This window comes from Labrus mixtus, chromosome 11, assembly GCF_963584025.1.
Source record: "Labrus mixtus chromosome 11, fLabMix1.1, whole genome shotgun sequence".
Taxonomy (NCBI): Eukaryota; Metazoa; Chordata; class Actinopteri; order Labriformes; family Labridae; genus Labrus; species Labrus mixtus.
In genome coordinates, this window is record NC_083622.1 from 17,905,220 (window position 1) to 17,923,242 (window position 18,023).

The window sequence follows — 18,023 nt, forward strand, 5'->3', positions numbered from 1 at the left end:
ACATATTTATTTTTCTCATTCTTTCATCTAACTGTTTTTTTTAAAACAGCTGATAAAAGTATTTTTAACATTAGGAGGGTCTCTTGACAAGCCTCTCTGGGTTCCTATGGCTTCTCCTGCACATTTCTTTCTGAATTTATGTTTTGTTTTTACTTCCTAATCCTTATGTACTGCTTATTATTGTTATTTAAAGAGGACATATTATACCCCTTTTCTAACTTGTCAAACAGTCACCTGTAGTCTAAATGAAACATCTGTGCTGTGCTTTGTTCAAAATATAACATGAATCAAGCACCAGAGGAGGTTTGTGACCCTGTATAAACTAGCTCTCTCAGAACGCTCCGTTATGGTGTGTGTGTCTCTTTAAATCCAATGAGCCCCCCCCCCTTGAGTTTTCCCGGTAGACATCAATCCTCTGTAGCAAGAATAAAAATGGCGGACCTGTACAAAAGTTTTGTTCTAGGCTGGGGGTGGAGTCCATGGGTGGAGATACCAGGGGAGGGGAGTTTTATTTTTTACCAGAATCCAACTTGTGACATCACAAGTTGAACAAATTTTAAATGGAGCATTTTTCTTTGTGTTGTAAGACTTATACAGACCAAAAAAAAGGACTGGATGGGTTTATTTCACATTTTGTGGGTCGGTAGACACTCAGGTTACCAATATGTTCAAAAACACTGTAAAAATAGATTTTTCATAATATGCCCCCTTTAATGTTTTTTTTTTCCTTCTTATGTGAAATTTAAAAAAATAGGCTTTGGGGTTGTATGAAACTTTTATGACTTCTCAAAAAAAACATTTACAAAATTCATGAACAAGCTACCTATGTGATTATGCTGCTTTGGCAACTTACAAAATAAAGCACAGACATCATGTTGCTTCGCATTTTTATTCAGCAAGCGGTAGGTCTGTAATTATACAAACAAAGTCTTGTGGTAGCCCTAAAAAAAAAAACAATGTGGCTGAAATGCACAAAAAGCGGATTCAAGATATACAGTACATCTAGGGTGATCCCTAAAATCAAAATGCTTAGATGATGAGACACTGCCTGAACAAGAAAACTGTTGTGTCAAATGCAGCTAATGTGTGATAGTATTCAAGGGAGTTTTACCAAGCACTTCAGATAAAAGCAAGACTCACTAAATCAATTAAACAGGGGTACTAGTGGGCACTGCTGCTTTCCTCACATCCTGTCAATTCACTTGCATTATCCATCATTCTTTCATCTCTCCACTCAGCGTCTCATATTGCACTTATCTCTGCTCCTTCTTTTCACATTCTCTATCCGTTCATTGGTTAAAACAAAGCTTGCTAACCCATCAATGTTAGTTTCTGATTCAGCTACGGACAACAACTTGTTTCATTCATTAACACGAGGGCGAGCACATTTTCATCTTCTCATGGGATGCAACCAGAGAACCACTTCATACTCGACTCTAGGTTTTTAATATTCAGAGGCATCCGTTACAGTAGATTCTGTTGAATACATTATAATACTGGACACTACTGACATAGTTAATCAATAATTGAAGGATATGCCCTATATACACAACAACAAAAATGAAATGGAACTATGTGTTGTGAACATTTAAAGCTTAATGTTGTAGTCTGTATAAATCTCTGCAATCTTTATATGTAAGCAAGAAAGTGTCCCTTTGCTCCTGTATTGCAATGCAGCATTGTTAGAGCACCTTTCTCTGCTGTTTTGTTTTTTGTAAAATTTGCAGAATTTCAAAAAGTGAACTGACAAAAATCAGAAGTGCGTAGGTAATTATTGTTATATTATGACTTTTGTGTGTCCAGTATTTAAACCACTAAATAGAATCTATGAGAAGCCCTTGGTCCTGAGGATTTAAGGTGTGTGCGTGGAAACACTTTGCATCAGTTCCTGCATCTGTCGCCCTGTCAATGCTACTACTGTATTTGCTCGCATGTAAAAAAATTAAACTGGTTCACATAGATAAGGCATTTTTTTTAACACATGTAACCACTTGGAAACAAAAAAGATTCTAAAAGTGCAGCTGAAGTTCTCTTAAGACTTGAAGCAGTGAGTGTTGCAGGAATGATAACATTGTGATAAAGTAGAGAAATAAGTCAGACAGAATGGTAAAAACTGCTTAGTGAAATGCTGTGTCAGTTATCTGTGAGTCGTCTAAGACCCCACTTTGCAACTTTTATATCAAAACACTCTTATGGGGGGAACATAAAAAAAAACACCAGCATTTTGGTATAAAACATTCTTAAAAAACATTTTGATGTTTGTATTTGATATACTAGCCCACCAGATGGAGACAGAGGACCTGCTGTGCTATATTTCTCCACAGTAATACTTTCGTGTTCTCAGATTTGTGTGGTGCTTTATGTTTGGTTCTCAGCATTGCATCTAGAGAAGAAGACATTTGGAGGTTTTCTTCTCTGTACTGCTTGTGATTTTCACCTCTCGACCTGTTGGGCCCTGTTGAACAAACAAATATCCACAAATGAAGAAAATGACGTGCCTAACTGGTTCAACTTAAAGTTACAAATCCTAAATCAGGAAGAAAAGATGCTTCCGTTTGGTATTATTTAGTAGGAGAGTTTGTTTGGACTTACTGGTTTCTTGCTGGATTTCTGTAGTATGTCTCGTGCCAAAGACAGAAAAGACTGCGAGAAACATGGAAAGAGAAAATGAGAACGAGAGAGTAAAGTCAAGTTTAGGACTTAGTGGCATATAACCAAATAAACCCACTATTAAGTGACAGATTAATGAACATGATGAGAGTATTTTTGCCAGTCAGTAATCAAGTTCCAGCTCACCTCATCCACGTTAATGCTGGACTTTGCGCTCGTCTCAAAGAACCTGATACCGTGATCCTTAGCCAACTGTAAACAACAGACAGTAGATCAGGATATGGGTAATACTAGTTTCCTGCTTCTTATCTTGAGTAAATGTAAAAGTGGGTGCAGAAAAAACACATAACACACACAGTGCCTTCCTCAAACAATCCTCCCTCAGATTAAATAAAAAAACAATAAGTCTTCACCTCTATCATCTCGTTTTACAATGAGACCAGTGACAAATACAGCACCATGGTTAAGAAACACTACTGTTACTGCTAAATTACACTATAATAAAAAAAGAGTTTATATTTCTCTTAGGGGCATCTTACCTTTTCTCCTGTCTCCTTGGAAACCTTCCGCTTGGCCTCAATGTCACACTTATTACCTAGTAACATTTGACTGACCCCAGCTGATGCATTCTGGGAACGAAGGAATGCAGTTAATTGATTGGTGAAACTTCAGATCTTGTCTACAAGACTGTATCAGGAAGTACACTAATAAAGAAAGTGAAGCAAGCAGAGGTCTTCACATCAAGGCTGAACTGAATGAGCTGCACTGTCACCGTCCTACGACGTAACATTCAGAGAGTAGACACCGTTTATGGGCATTTGTAGGTTGTTGATTTTCATTTAGCAAAGATCTAAGATGGAGACATTTGTATATTTAGTTTTAGTTTGACACTGTTGATATTTTTTTGGTTTAAAGCCAAGCATCGTCATTTGTAAGGACAGTGTGTTGCTAATGTTTTGTCTTTAATGCAACAAAATGTTAAATAATAAAATCCATAATCGAATCTAAAAATTGCATGTTGACAACGTGAATGTAGTTCCTTCACCCAATACAAAGGTGCCACACCAGTTTGCTAAATCTTAAATTCTATTAGGTCGTTATAGTGCTGGGTGTCTTACTGCACAAGCATCAGTTCTCCTTGACCAATCAGAAGTCTGCAATTTGTTCAACTCCACCTTTTAGAGTTCATTAAGGGTACTTAAACCTCTATTGCGGTCATATCAAAAAGAGTACCAAGACCCAAGATCTGTTCACAACTTCTATAATGCAAAAAGAACAGTTTCATACGTGTTTCATTGAAAACGTTGAAGGCTTTATATTGTGATTTGGGTGAACTTTCCCTTTATTAAATCCCAAGTGGTGCTTCACTCCTCCTTATTGTTGAGTAAATAAATGATCAAAATCATGACTAAAATGTATCCAACTGACTTATCACTATTTTTAAAATGTTCCCTGGTCTTCTTTGTCATGACATAGTCGAAACAGTCTCACCTCTTTGATGCTCTTCATCCAGTTCTGGATGTTTTCATAGGACTTCTCGTCTGTGATGTCATAGACCAGGATGATGCCCTGACGCAGACATACAAAAATGAGACAGGGTTTAAGGAGTCAGTTGAAGGTACAGGGCTACAATAAAAAAAAGCAGCAGTGATGTCAGCCTGATTATCCAGTCTGCTTGTTCTGCAGCAGTCTTGAACTCACCATGGCTCCTCTGTAGTAAGCTGTCGTAATGGTCTTGAACCTCTCCTGGCCTGCTGTGTCCCTGCACAAAGCACACACATTCACGGTTAACTCATGCATGTCTTGCAAGAATCTTGTAGAAAAAAAGGAAGTTGGAGGTATTGAAAATACAGGAATGCATTTAATGTGTATTCTACACTGCTAAAGCAAGCTTAATTCATTTTGCTGACACAACAATCTTACATGACAGCCATGTAAAATAGCTTACTTGGCAGTAAACTGTCATAAAGTCCTGACTTGGAGAACAACAGGGAGGTTCCTTTTCTTCTTTAACTCGCATTACTCAGCCTAATCTGCCACGCCAAATCACAAAAAAAAAGAAAGCACTTCTAGACACACAACCAACTGTCAACGCTCACCAGACTTGTAGTTTCACTTTCTTCCCATCCACTTCAATGGTTTTCACTTTAAAGTCAATGCCTGAGAGACAACAAGAGGACAGGAATGAGCAGAGAGGAGGGGGATGATGAGTTAAATACCTCAGATATGAACTCAAAACAAACCCAAGCGGGCAAACACACACACATAATAGAATATATAGGTCACCCTCACAGGGGTGGATTCATGGTCACTCCCGCTGTGATTTTGACCCCCTCAGTGCACTCAACAAGCAGAGACATATGAAGGAAAGAGGTAAAGCCCTGTGAGTTGTGTTTTCTTTTCCTGCTGGACGGACAGACAGATAGACAGACAGCAATGGGCAGAGGAGGAGGAGGGGGGTTCTGTGCAGGCCAGAAAAAAACCCAACCAATCTTCTGGGAACACAGAGATGGTGAAAAAGATAGGAATGAGGGTGGGTGGACTCTCTGAGAGCCAAGTGAGAGGAATGAGATCTGAAGGAGAGATGGGAGAGAGAGGGGTCAGGGAAAAGACACACAGTCAATAGTAGAGGGAAAAAATAAGAACGATAAGACTGAATGAAAAAAGGAAAGAGAAATCGTACACTTTGGGCTTGTTCAGACATGAAAACAGTCCGAGAAACCAGTTGGTACAGTGCTGGAATCAAAGACTGAAATCATGTCACCATGTCTCACTAATGACAAGCCCCTGCAGATATGTCGTTTAGGTTAAAAAAAAAAAAGCAAACGTATCACTGTAATGACAACATACCAATGGTGGAAATGTATGTAGAATTGAAGTTGTCCTCCGCGAAGCGAATAATCAGGCACGTTTTGCCCACTCCGCTGTCTCCGATGAGTAACAATTTGAAAAGGAAATCGTACTTTTTCGCCATGGTTGTAGTTTTTCTTGAAAAGTAAGCACAGCTAAGAAGAGGAAAAGTAGTCTGGTTGTTGTTCCTTCCTTGGAGTGGCCAACTTTACATCGACATCAGTTTGAAAATCTGGATCAGTAAAATGAAGCAAACCTTCAATGAAGCAAAGACCCCAAAAAAAGTTTTCTACATGTAACGAGACTATGCTTTTTTTCTCCCTTTCTGACTTGTCACCGGTAAATTCCGATCCCCCTCAGTGCCTCTGTGCTCTGTTTGGACTGCGCTGGATTAAATATACACTCCATGAAAAAGTTGTGAAGTCTACTGTGGATGAGTCCAGATCGTCAGCTGGTCCATTTTTGCTGTCCTCCGATAGTCTGTATTTCACATAGTTTACAAACGCACCGGGGTGGCTACGTGTGTTTTTCCCCTGTCTCCAGTAAAACTTGCCGTCGGCGTAGATCCCAGATCCGCTGAAAAGAGCTACGTAGTGTGGGAGTCTCCATGGGGGTAAGGGCTCAAGAACTAAGTGCAGCTACAGAGCATGGACACTAGATGGCACTGTTTCACCAGAAAACAAATACAAGTGATAGAAAAAAAGAAAACCTGTCTGTGGCCGAACTCGCATACTTTCATACCATCCATAGTAAACACGACGTCACATTGAGAAGAAGTCACTTGATATGTCCAGAAGTGGTAAACATTTTTTTTTTTTTACAGAGATTGTTCAGATGCCTATTCTTCAGCTCCTCTTTTTTTAAACAAACACATGAACTCTTCTCAGGTGTTACCTCAATGCTGTCTAACTGGTTAAAAGTAGTAGGCCTAAGTTACTCGGAAATGACAAAAAATGTTTTATTTGTTGTAAATACAATATTGTAAAAGCAACAAATAGTAGGGTGTTTAGAGTGTAAACGTCCATGCAGATAAGTGTAACATCAAAATAATTTTATTTTACTGTTGTATTAAATAAAACGCTTAGTTCATTAAAAAAACAGATAAGGAAACCAAGACAAAAAAAAAAGAAATTAATGCAAATTTGATATTTTAAGTTGAAAAGTATTTTTTCCGGCCTGTCTCTCCTTCAGCCACTCGAGTTTCCGGTTCATCGTCAGTGTGTGTTTCCGGTGAGCTCCAAGATACGCAGACATGCCAGTGAGTAACTCTACCACTTCTAGATTTGAAATTAGACTTTTAAAAGTGTCTTTTACGAAGGAAACTTAATATGACATTAAACAGTGCTCTGTGTACTCTGTAGCCCACGCGATTTGTTTCGATATTATGTTTTTATAAAGATGTGAAAACGGCCGCAATATGGCGAGACACGTGTAACACAAAGCGGCCACGAGGCTGTTTTTTTTTCTTCCTGCTAGTCACATGTAGATTCTGATTATTTGCAGGTTAAAAACTTAAACTTTTAAAGAAATCTAAGGTTGTGCTATGAGCGTAAATGCTATAAAAAAAGAATAGGATTTTTGCTTGCACTTTTACTTCGCTGTTATCACATTTCCTGTCATATGAAAGCTGTAAAGGCGTATCGACCTTTGCTCTTTGTAGTTGTATAAATTTGATCTTTTGAAAAACAGCTTATATTTTTAATTAGTGTAGTGATTTAAATAAATGTAGCCGACATGAATCAGTGAAATAGTTATTTATAAACTCATTTCAGCTCGCAAAGGATCTATTGCACCCCAGCACCGAGGAGGAAAAGAGGACACACAAGAAAAAACGTCTTGTGCAGTGTCCTAACTCCTACTTCATGGATGTCAAATGTCCAGGTCAGTTGATGTTTTTATCATGGCTACCTGGCCAAATCCTCGTTTTTCAATATGTAAAGAAGGCAAAATGTACACCAAAATCACAAGTATTGTACACAAATATCATATAATGTAAACAATTAAGAATACCATTTTGACATCTGAGCACATTTTTGTACTATATTAACTTAGATACTTAGAATATGTGCTGCTGTTGTTTTGATAGATTTGATTTTAAACAGTGGAACATGTACAGACATGTATCAAACATTGTTGCCTCTATGTGTTGCCCTTTCATTTTTTCCTTGGTGATCAGGGTGTCAAATGAGGCATACAGGGACACTTGTGACTGTCTGTATAATGAGTTTCATGTGACTCCTTAACACACAAACAGCTGCAAGGACACATCAGTAAGCAGGTGTACCTGTGGTAATATAATTATGGTTATGTTGGCCGCTGGCTGTTTATTGTAATGTTTAATTTTCATGGCTGTTGTGTTTAATGAATCTCTGTGTCTTTTCTGCAGGCTGCTACAAGATCACCACGGTGTTCAGCCATGCACAGACTGTAGTACTGTGTGTCGGCTGTTCCACAGTCCTCTGTCAGCCTACAGGAGGCAAAGCACGACTTACAGAAGGTACAGAAAAAACACAATGTAGAGTGAACAATATATTTTCATCTTGACTATACCTATAGCTCCTTTATGTAAAATCATAATTGTTTAGATAGAATACAGATACAAAATGAATATGTAGGTCTATATTTCCAAGCATTGGTTTGCTTGATTTAATAACAGATAATTAAATTATCAAGAATTGAGTTATTTCATATCTGAATTAATATCACGTGAAAAAAAGTACAACTTCGCCATTCAAACCCATCTTATACCCATAATACAATCCGCCACCGACCAATAGCTTTCAAAGCAGAAGCATACATGTCGAAATCAAACGCATGACATGTAAGCTTGTTTACTAGGTTAGCAAGGCAACTACCCCAGGGCAGGGGTTCCCAAACTTTTCATCCCGTGGCCCCCAAAATAAAGTTGCCAGAGACTGAGCACCCCACTGTCCCTGTCCTCTTGTGCAAACTTCCATTTGAAGGATTTTTTTTACACATTGCTTTCATTTTAGCAAAATTCTTACTGAAGAACTATGGTTTCATTTTAAATTGAACAAACATTTTGTATATAATTTTAAAATATAGGTTAAAAAAAATGCAATTTTAAGTCATTTGTTTTTGGAAGGCATCTTGCAACCCTCCAGGGGGTCACAAACCTTACTTTTGGAACCACTGCTCTAAAAATACTACCAGTTTATTAATGTTTTGGTTATAATTTTCAGCATAGAGTACCATTTCAACAGCTGAATCCATTTTGTGATCCCTTTTAAAGTGGCATTTTAACTTCTTTATTATTTTGAAATGTAAATGCATGCACATGAAATATATTTATTAAGAAAAATTGAAGTTTTATGCAACCAAAAGTTCTAATCCCAGTTGATTGGTGCTGTAGAGTTAGGGTCAGGCTGCAGAACATTGCACCTGAATATTTGCCTCTGTGTTGCCCTCTCAATGTTTTCTTCATGATGAGGGTGTCGACTGAGGCATACAGTGACTCTTGTGGTTGTGACAGAAATTCATCATGATTGATCTATTTCTACACAGTCGGCTACAAGCACAACTTTTTCATTCAGATGTTTTATTTAAGACTTCTTTGAGTGAAAACAAAGATATATTTTGCATAAACTCTCATAAAGGTGTAAGAAGTCCTATACCATTAGAAATCTACAGTCACTGAAGAAGTGATGATGTACTGTATGCAGTATTTTGGTGAATTGTTTGAGCTCGAGGTCAAGGTTTGTTCTCAATGTCTCACCCACTCTATCCTGTACTCTGCTGCCGTGGTAACCAAGGGCTCCTTAGTACGCTGTGCTGTGAGTTACTATGTGCACAGCTGCAACTGTTGGCACTAAAACCACGCTTGTTTGGAGGTGACTCAGGGTTTGAAAAGGCAGATAACATTAGTATAAGTGTTCTTTGTTTGTATCCTTGGCAGTGAGTCAGTTTATACACTAGATACTGAATATGTTCATTCTATTATATACTGTATACAAAGTAGTTTCCCAACACGCCGCAAATATAAACTGACTTTTTAGAGGCTCTAACGGGGCTTTAAAACAAAATCAATCTGAAATGATTATTTCTTGTTTTTGGTTCCCATGGACTACTCTGACTATAGTCATTTTTCTTTGGTTTGGGACTGATTGTTGCACAAATGACACGTCTTTAAATGTCACCTTGACTTTGGGCATCATACAATTTTCTTGTAAATTGGGTTAGGGTTAGTTTCAGGCTGAATAATTAGCAAATAAATAAAAAACAGAAAATAGTCAGAGCTTAGGTGATTCTGCTGTGTTGTAGCAAGAGTCATTTGTAATCTAAGTAACATAAACAGAGTGGCTTGTTACAATTCAGCATTCAGCATCACAACTTGATCCCCACCTCTTTCAAACAGTCAACACAAACTACATAACATTCAGCCTTTTGAATTAGTAGGTTGGTTAAATTTGCACCAAAATGGAATAACTCCTATACTTAATTTTCTTCATCTTTCCACAGGATGCTCATTTAGAAGGAAACAGCACTAGTATGACTGGAGGTGGTCGGAAACAGTTGAGAAAGAATGGACGGAGCAACACTGCCATGGAGCTGATGCAGCACTGAGGAAATGAAGGGCGTGAAATACAAATCATGTAATATAAGAGGCCTATCAACAGAATATGCACAGAGGAGTGATCGGCATTGTTGAGATCCCATCAACAACTCATATCCATTAATTAGTTTCTCTTAATAAACATAGTTTGTTTATGTTAAAATAATATTGCAAGTTGGTCATCCAGTTTGTTCTTTTGTTTTTTACTCATGAAACTCTCAGATGTCACCCGTCTGTTAGAAGGCACTTGTATACTCAGGACCCTTAAAAATGTGCTGGAATAGATCAGGGGATTTAAGTGCTCTGGCACTTATTGAAGCTGACCGATGTGTGGCTTTAAGTGTCATTTTCTTAAGCACGTGTTGTAGAAAAGTTCTACGCATTGAGACACACTTCTGCTAAAAATCACCTTAGAGAAACTACTTTTCTACAGGTTTTACAATTTTGAAGGTGCACTTTACCTAATGCATAATGGTGTGTGTTCATCTGGTAATATTCCAAACAGTTAATACATAATGTATACCTGCCAAATTAATGAAAGAGTGAAGTCAACATTTTATTCTAGTATGAGAGTTTTTACAGCGGTGCCTGCCTGCTCTAAAGCCAGTTGTGTTGGTGTAGGGCTGTTCTTTGTCTAAGGGTGGTTTCATGGAGAATCATTGTCTGCTCTGGTTGATGGTCTTGGACAGAAACCCAGTACACAGTGATGCGTCACTGAAAGACACCATATTGGATATTTTGGTTGTGGTTTTACACATGCTTGCTATCTTCTTGATAAAATGCTAAAAGTATTTCTTCTGCCGTTGCAATAAAAACAAACAAAGTCTTTGGCAGAGAAAAACAGCATGATATAAAACATAGATCATTATTTGTGCCCTTCAGTGTAATCACAGCTTTTGTTTTTGGTTGTGAGCATGTAGGGTTGTTTGCACAGTCTTTTAATGTGAAAGCAATTATCAGTATACTGAATATAGAAATTAAATCTTGGGGAGGAATGAATGATAACTTTCTTTTTGTTATGGTGAAGGTTTTTCTTATGTCTTCCTTGTAAATTGGAAAGAACTTAAAATAAATACTAAATGGGAGTAAAAATGTTGTGCCTTCTGGTTACTGAGCCACCAATATAGAATAAACAATCAATGTCAGCCATTTTGAAAATATTTTGTATTTTGAAACTGGAGTTTCATTACAGAACAGGAAACTGATGTGCTGCACACAGAGTTCATAGCTATTGCTCACACCTGACGTGTCTGTAGTTGTCCTTTTGATTACATAGTGTATATAATAAAAATACAGTAAAAGACTAATCTAACAATATATAAATTCAATAATGTAAATTGCAAATTTTAAACACTGTTTAAAGAGTAACTAAACCCTAAAACCACTTTTTTCAACTATAAACCTCTATATTTGAGTATTAAGTAGTGTTATGGATCAATTCAAGTCCCAATCTCGACATTTGAGTACAAAGTATTGAAATTCAAAATATTGTGTTAGAAATGTGCATAGCGTCTGCCCTTCCGTTTGAAAAATTCTAACGGCTGTGTGGAGTGAATGCCTACGTCACCAAACCTATAAAAGTCAGCTCTGGTCTGCTTTTAGCCAGCACTTGACCGTTGTTGTCAAAGACTTCAAATCTGGGCTCTGGTTATTTTATTTAAGTAGAGTTTTTACCCTTAATGGAGGAAGATGATAGTCAAAATATAGATCTTCAAAGTTTTATGTTATGTTCAGTTTGTCATTCACCATGCTTCTAGTGACTATTATTGTACTGTCTTTGTACATATCTTGATAGAGTTTCATGGGCGAGATAATTGATACATTTGGAAACTAATTTGAGAAAATATAAATGCTGAAAAGCCCTAGAAATTAAATAGGTTGTATCTTTTCATTATGTGGCAGTGATGCTACTGGACTGGTTTTCTGCCCATTATTTTCGGGGCCAGGTTGTATAGTGATGACAGGTTTCTGATAGGAGAGGGGAAGCTTAAACCCATGCTGTCATACAATATGAGAATTGAGAGAAAATCGTAGAATATATGGACACCTGGGCTGCCTGATTTGGTATGTAGTGCCTAATTAGTTTAAAACAATAAAGGTAGGTCTTTACTGTTTTCGAGATTGTCTTTACATGTTTATCAAACTTAAGCTCTGGCCCTAACACTATTCTTCAGAACTTGAACTCATTAATCCCCTACTCTCCATTCTTTATCTTAACATTTAAACTTCCACATGAACACTGTTTTCTTATAGATAAACAGAAAATGTTTTATTTAGATTCAATACAAGGCTCATGACAAGTTTTGAGGAAGAAATGTATAAACTAAATAAAAAGCAGAGGGCCAAGAACTGACCCTTGGGGAATACCCTTTCTGTTGTTTAAATTAGATTTTCTTTTGGTTTACTGTTGAATATTTTAGTTAAATGAATAAATATCTTCTCTAAGATTAACTTCTATATGATCTTGTTTCTGTGGGAGGATGTATTCAAAGATACTCAAATATATTTTCTATGTCTTGCATAAGTTAACATCGGTTTCAAATACTTTTTTAAGTTATTGTCAATTGTTAGCACAAGTTATTAAAGTCTCAAGTTAGCAAGATTGGATTTTCACTCTGCATTATCAGACACCACTATATCTGACTGTAGAAAACCATTACTGCCTGAATCATTTTCATCCATCCATTTTTGGCCACTTGGCAATTTAACTGTAACTCAATAAAGTTTATCAAGAGGAACTATAGAATACAGGGACAGCGAATAACAGCTGGAAGGTGGACCCTCCAAAGAGCAGCAGACACTAAACATCTGTACACACCTGCAGAGAATAAAATAAGGGACATTTAAACTTTGTTTTACAGTCAAAACCCTGAGAGCAAAGCAATGGTGTTTTAATCTTAGTGTGGGAATACTTTCACCACTGACTGTAATCTGTAAAGGTGTAGACAGGGGGTGCTCAAGTGAAGCGTATGAGTTTGCAGCCTGGCTCTCTGTTGTTATTTGTCCTCCTTAAGAGGGCACTTATAGCTGACAACACATGTCTGGAATTGCTGGTTGATCTTGGTTTTCTCTGTTCCTGATAGGTCAGTGTGTTTGGAATATTGTTAGGCGTCTCCTCAGAAGCACTTTTGTGTTTATCTGTACATCTATTAACTAGCCCCGTTTTTCTCTGCTCCCTGATCTAAGCATTAATGTGGTCTTTTATATGCCCCCCTGTTTGTGTGGTTCTTAATGTCAGTGCATTCCTCTGTTTGAATGGATACAGACAGGAAGATAAAGCAGGAATGATACTTACAAAAGTGTAGTCACTGAGGAAGGTGTTACTGGTGTCCATTTTGCTGCATACCAATATGTGGCTATCGAATCCTGAAGTCATCTGTGTCAGGTCATCTCTGAGTAGGAGGCAGAGAGGAGGGACAGACTGCAGGATCGATAGGGAGGTGCAGAAAAAGTCATTCAGAGACATGGCAAGATGAGTTTTTACAGTATTGATCTGAGCAGTTTGCATTCTTGTCCCAGCTTTAAATCTGGCAAATGAAAGTCGTTGGAAATAAAAGAAAAGTGATATTAGAGAAAGAATGAAAGAAAGAATGAAAAAAGGACCGGACATGATTCTGAGGTTATAGCATTGTGCAGAAGAGATTGTTGGGGTGAGGAAGTGTTTTTTTTCTGTTTGTTGAGAGCGTGGCTTTCACTGTATGAATACATGAGCAAAGCCAACTGCAGTGACCTTGGTCAACTGCAAACACACACACACACATACACACACGTTTTGTTTATTTGGGTTTCTCCTTTGCCAAGGACAGAGCAATTACACATCATTAGCATACAGTGCACAATTAGTGGGCCTAAACTCTAATGCAAGGTCTGGCTGATCCCACGAGTCTCCATGGAGATGACCTCCAGCAGAGCAGAGTCTGTGTCCGGGCGCACACTGACACAGAACACAGGGCACAAGGCAGCTGGCATCTGTTGAGCACAAGACAACAACACTGAGGTCATCATGGACAACAGAATCATGATGTCTGGGAAAAAACATTTCCCATTCAGCATATTCACATGGTGGCCATTTTTCTTCTGACATCAAACTCAGGTATGAAGCTCAAATGCTGTTTGTTGTGCTGCTTTATATCAGGATGTAACTGATGTCCCTTCTGGACTGAAAAACCTGAAAAGACAATTGATAGGGAAATCAGAGGTATATCTGTCCATATATTAAAGTAAAACAACACATTTGTTAACCAGCTAAACCGTTGAATAACAGCTAATGCTACCATTGGTTCTAGATGACATCACCTTGGCTACAATTAAACAAGTTATTATGGCAGCTAGTTATATCTCCCATATTTGTCCTAGTTAACACATTTATGGTCATGGAGCCTACCAGAAAAATTTGGAGGCTTTTTAGGTTGGGTAGGGTTAGTTATATCTGAACCAGTTCACTTGCCCGCTTCCATCGCTGCAACACCCGTTGGTTTGCCGTTTGCCTGGCCAATCGAGGGGCGTCCAAAACGGCCGTGTGGGGGTGCCTTAAAACTGCCTAAAATTCTCTGGTCAAAACAAAAACAGACTATTCCGGACCTGATTTGAAACTTGAGGAAGATACTGGCTGCTTTGTTGTTGTCAAAGAAGTCCGCAAGCATGTTTCTTTAATGTCCGATGATATGGTAAGGTCATTTTATGATTTAATTCTGTAGATATCTTACATATTGTTCTTTTAATTATTGTTTAATGGTAGTGTAGCGACTGTGTTATCCAATTAATTCAGCTGGGAGTGGTGATTTGTTAACTTGGTCAGAAACCCTGAATCCATATTGTTAACAACCTGCAACCCAGCAGCAATGTCCAATTGCTATTGTCAAATAGCAATGTCAACGTCTAAGCATGTGGAAAATAGCGGTTGTATAAATTTGGTCAATTGCTAATATCACTGAATCCAAAATGTTTCCACAGTCGAATCCACTGCCACTGTTACAGGTAGGGAGTGAGTGTCAAGGACTTAAATTTAATTAACTGATTCAAAGACTTTTCTGACTTCTGTTGCCTGTTTGCCATAGAGAAAGACACATACAAAAGCAGGTAGTAATTGGGTTGTAAAAGCATAATTTGCAACACTCACTGTAATTGCTGACTGTAATGGTAATGGCTTTGATGACACTGGTTGATCTGTAGTATAATCAGCAGGCCATTTCCATTATCTCCAGCTATTCCCCACATCTCATTTTCCTGTCTTTGTTATAGAGAAAAGCTTCTCTTTAGCCTAGTATGTTGTTTTTTTATGTTTGTTTTTCTACCTTCAGAAATATTGTGCTACATAGAGAGACTTCTTGAAAAAGGAATGCTATAGAAAGATATTTTGGCCAAGTTAAATGTCTTCCATATTTAGGTTAGGTAAAGGCAAACAAACAAATACAGTAAGATTAAATATGAGGTATATCATATGTGTTCACTGGTGACATGAGGGTTGTTTTATAGGCTTATGTCAGGGTCCCTCCAAGCTCCAGAGTCGCATAGTAAATATATTAGCATACATATGCTTACAAGCACACACAGGCATCATACAGTACAGCATACACTACACGCAAATTCACTCTTTCACTAGCTTGCATACCCACACATTCACACAAAGGACAGGAACACATACACAGTAGTACACACCTCTGTATTAGTGAGGGTCACTGTGATGGATGCTCTCCCTGAATGGCCAAGAGTATAAAAAGCCCAGCAACCTGGTGAAAACAATCAGTCATGTCAGCTTGTCACAGCTTGAAATTAATCATTCCTGTGTCTGTGATAATTTCCTGCATTAATTATTCTGACCATGTAGCTTAAATAGTCTGCACACTGGGAGTGTGTGGTGCCAGCACCATGTGGGAAAGAACATTTAAGGATGAAGAGGAGTATGGGGAGTCTCTGAGCCTGGGAGGTGGGGATATCAAACTGCACCCCCTTCTGGTCAAACCCTGTCATCTTTGGCTCTAAACCCTCACTACATGGCCCAAAGGGAGAATGAAAGAGAAATCCACAGGATGCATGGGATAAATTATTTCTAGTGCATCTCTAAAATACTAAAGTATGGAAATATTTGTTCAGATCATCTTCCTGAGGGAGAAAAACAGGATGGCAGAGAGAAGATGTAAACACAGGCTGTTCCCATGTTTGAGCACACTGCTTTGTGTTGGCTAATTGCAGCTGAGCCCCTAATGGAGGAGGCAGATAATGTGTTATCTGTTGTCAATAGTAGCATGGGAGAGAGGCTCATAAAATGTAAATATATAATCACCAGCCAGATGCCATTCAGTTGTTTCGGTTAGCCAAGTAGTTACTAAGTGTGTTTACACGCAGCTGGCAAATGGATTCATTTCCTCGTTAGAAGATTCCGCTGTGAGAGAATAATGTGCGGTACATTCATACATTTTTCATTGTAGTTTACACAAAAACAAGTACATTCATTCTGTATTGGAGCAACAATTTGTAATGGATGTGTTTAAAAAGTCCCCGGACAATCCTTGGAAAAATGGAACATTTGTGCTACTGTATGTTAAAGAGAGCTTATAGTTCCATTTATTTCTATTCTTTCATTTATGAATTCATACAATCTTTTTGCCATTCTCTTCATTTCCTATATTTTACACTCCTCCTGTTCAAGGTTAAAGCGATTCAGCATCTAGGAGTAGAAGCATTTGCAGGAAGGCAGTGAAAACACAAACACACTCATAAAAAAAAAGGCAATTTATAGTCTGCCATCCTCCTGACCTACATCCCTCTGGAAAGTGAGACAGCAACTCAGCAGCATATAATGAGACACAAACATGTCAGGGAACATCATCACTGCTCTACACAAAAATAATTATGAAGCACACACCAAATAATTACATTCATTAGGCAGCAAACAGTTATTTTGGAAACTGTTATACTGCGAAATTAGAGAAATCCTGCAATGAGTATCTGCTGTTTTCACATTTGTATTCCTCTTAAAATAAGCTTTATTCATCAATACAGTACAGTTAATCACATTTGAATAAATTGCAACCCAAAAGCTGTAACAATCTCTGTTATCATTGAAAGTACTTTAGTGTAGTAAAAAATAAGACAAAAAAATAAGAATTTGGTTTTCATCATGTGCCACAAAGTCAATGTGCCTAATATGTTCAATTTTACAAAATAGTCAAGTCTTCTCCTATTAGAATCACCCCCAAAACATCCTTCTCTGAGCCTCTACAAACAGTGTGAAGGGCGAACTGATTGCTAATCAACAGTTTCACAAATGTGCAGTTGAGTTCAGTGTGCAAGAGAGATTGCGTGTAAATGTGTGACTTAGTGACTCCCCTCGCTCATCATCCTTTTTCTAGTCTGTGTAAGGAAACTCCCATCTTGTACAGACACAGACGGTTGCTATGGAAACCAACATCACTTCTCAGGCAAGTAACAAGGGAGAGATAGAGGGAAGTGAAGAAAAGGGGTTGGGCACAAGCACAGAGTTAAAATGAATACATCGTTTTAATGTAGTTTTGTGTGTGTGTGTGTGTGTGTGTGTGTGTGTGTGTGTGTGTGTGTGTGTGTGTGTGTGTGTGTGTGTGTGTGTGTGTGTGTGTGTGTGTGTGTGTGTGTTTGTGTGTGTGTGTTTGTGTGTGTGTGTGTGTTTGTGTGTGTGTGTGTCTGCCTGTATGCAACTGTGTGTGTGCAAGTCTTAGCATTTGTCTGAGTGTGTAAGTGTGATAAGCAGAAGGTAGGCTACAGAGCTAACAGCAGCGGGACAGGATAGTAAAGAGCAGAGGATATGAAACTGAATGAAAACTTTCTGTGCCTGTGGGAGTGTTTAGATGGTAAACAGGTTTTGGCTGTGATTGAAGAGGAAGAGGAGAAGGCGTGCACTGGAGCAAAAAACCTACTTTCTGACTTCTTGTCACCTCCTTTTATGGCTGACTGTTAGGGACTTTTAATTTTTTTGTGTTTATCAGTCTTAACACTGATAATTCAAACATGCACA

At 38.1% G+C, this 18,023-nt stretch overlaps 2 protein-coding genes across 2 annotated transcripts; one reads left to right on the top strand and one right to left on the bottom strand.

The window, feature by feature from the left end:
• Positions 1–870: 870 nt before the first annotated feature.
• Positions 871–6,078, bottom strand: rab13 (RAB13, member RAS oncogene family). Its single transcript, XM_061050448.1, has 8 exons — positions 5,461–6,078; positions 4,710–4,770; positions 4,312–4,372; positions 4,102–4,179; positions 3,150–3,239; positions 2,797–2,862; positions 2,593–2,643; positions 871–2,455 (listed from the first exon to the last, which is right to left on the bottom strand). Exons 1-8 carry the CDS (start codon positions 5,582–5,584, stop codon positions 2,384–2,386), a joined length of 603 nt encoding a protein of 200 aa, XP_060906431.1. The 5' UTR covers positions 5,585–6,078; the 3' UTR covers positions 871–2,383.
• Positions 6,079–6,599: 521 nt separating this feature from the next.
• On the top strand, positions 6,600–10,199 carry rps27.2 (ribosomal protein S27, isoform 2). Its single transcript, XM_061050496.1, has 4 exons — positions 6,600–6,718; positions 7,233–7,341; positions 7,847–7,957; positions 9,940–10,199. Exons 1-4 carry the CDS (start codon positions 6,713–6,715, stop codon positions 9,966–9,968), a joined length of 255 nt encoding a protein of 84 aa, XP_060906479.1. The 5' UTR covers positions 6,600–6,712; the 3' UTR covers positions 9,969–10,199.
• The last annotated feature ends 7,824 nt before the right edge of the window (positions 10,200–18,023 follow it).

Bases quoted from the DNA above. Each gene is read 5' to 3' on its own strand.
- rps27.2 (XM_061050496.1), top strand. The intron at 7,342-7,846 runs GTCAGTTGATGT...TCTTTTCTGCAG, and splicing joins CATGGATGTCAAATGTCCAG to GCTGCTACAAGATCACCACG. The intron at 7,958-9,939 runs GTACAGAAAAAA...ATCTTTCCACAG, and splicing joins CAAAGCACGACTTACAGAAG to GATGCTCATTTAGAAGGAAA.
- rab13 (XM_061050448.1), bottom strand. From the start codon at position 5,584: ATGGCGAAAAAGTACGATTTCCTTTTCAAATTGTTACTCATCGGAGAC. The intron at 4,373-4,709 runs GTGAGCGTTGAC...TGCTTTGTGCAG, and splicing joins AAAGTGAAACTACAAGTCTG to GGACACAGCAGGCCAGGAGA. The intron at 2,644-2,796 runs GTGAGCTGGAAC...TGTTTCTCGCAG, and splicing joins CCAGCATTAACGTGGATGAG to TCTTTTCTGTCTTTGGCACG.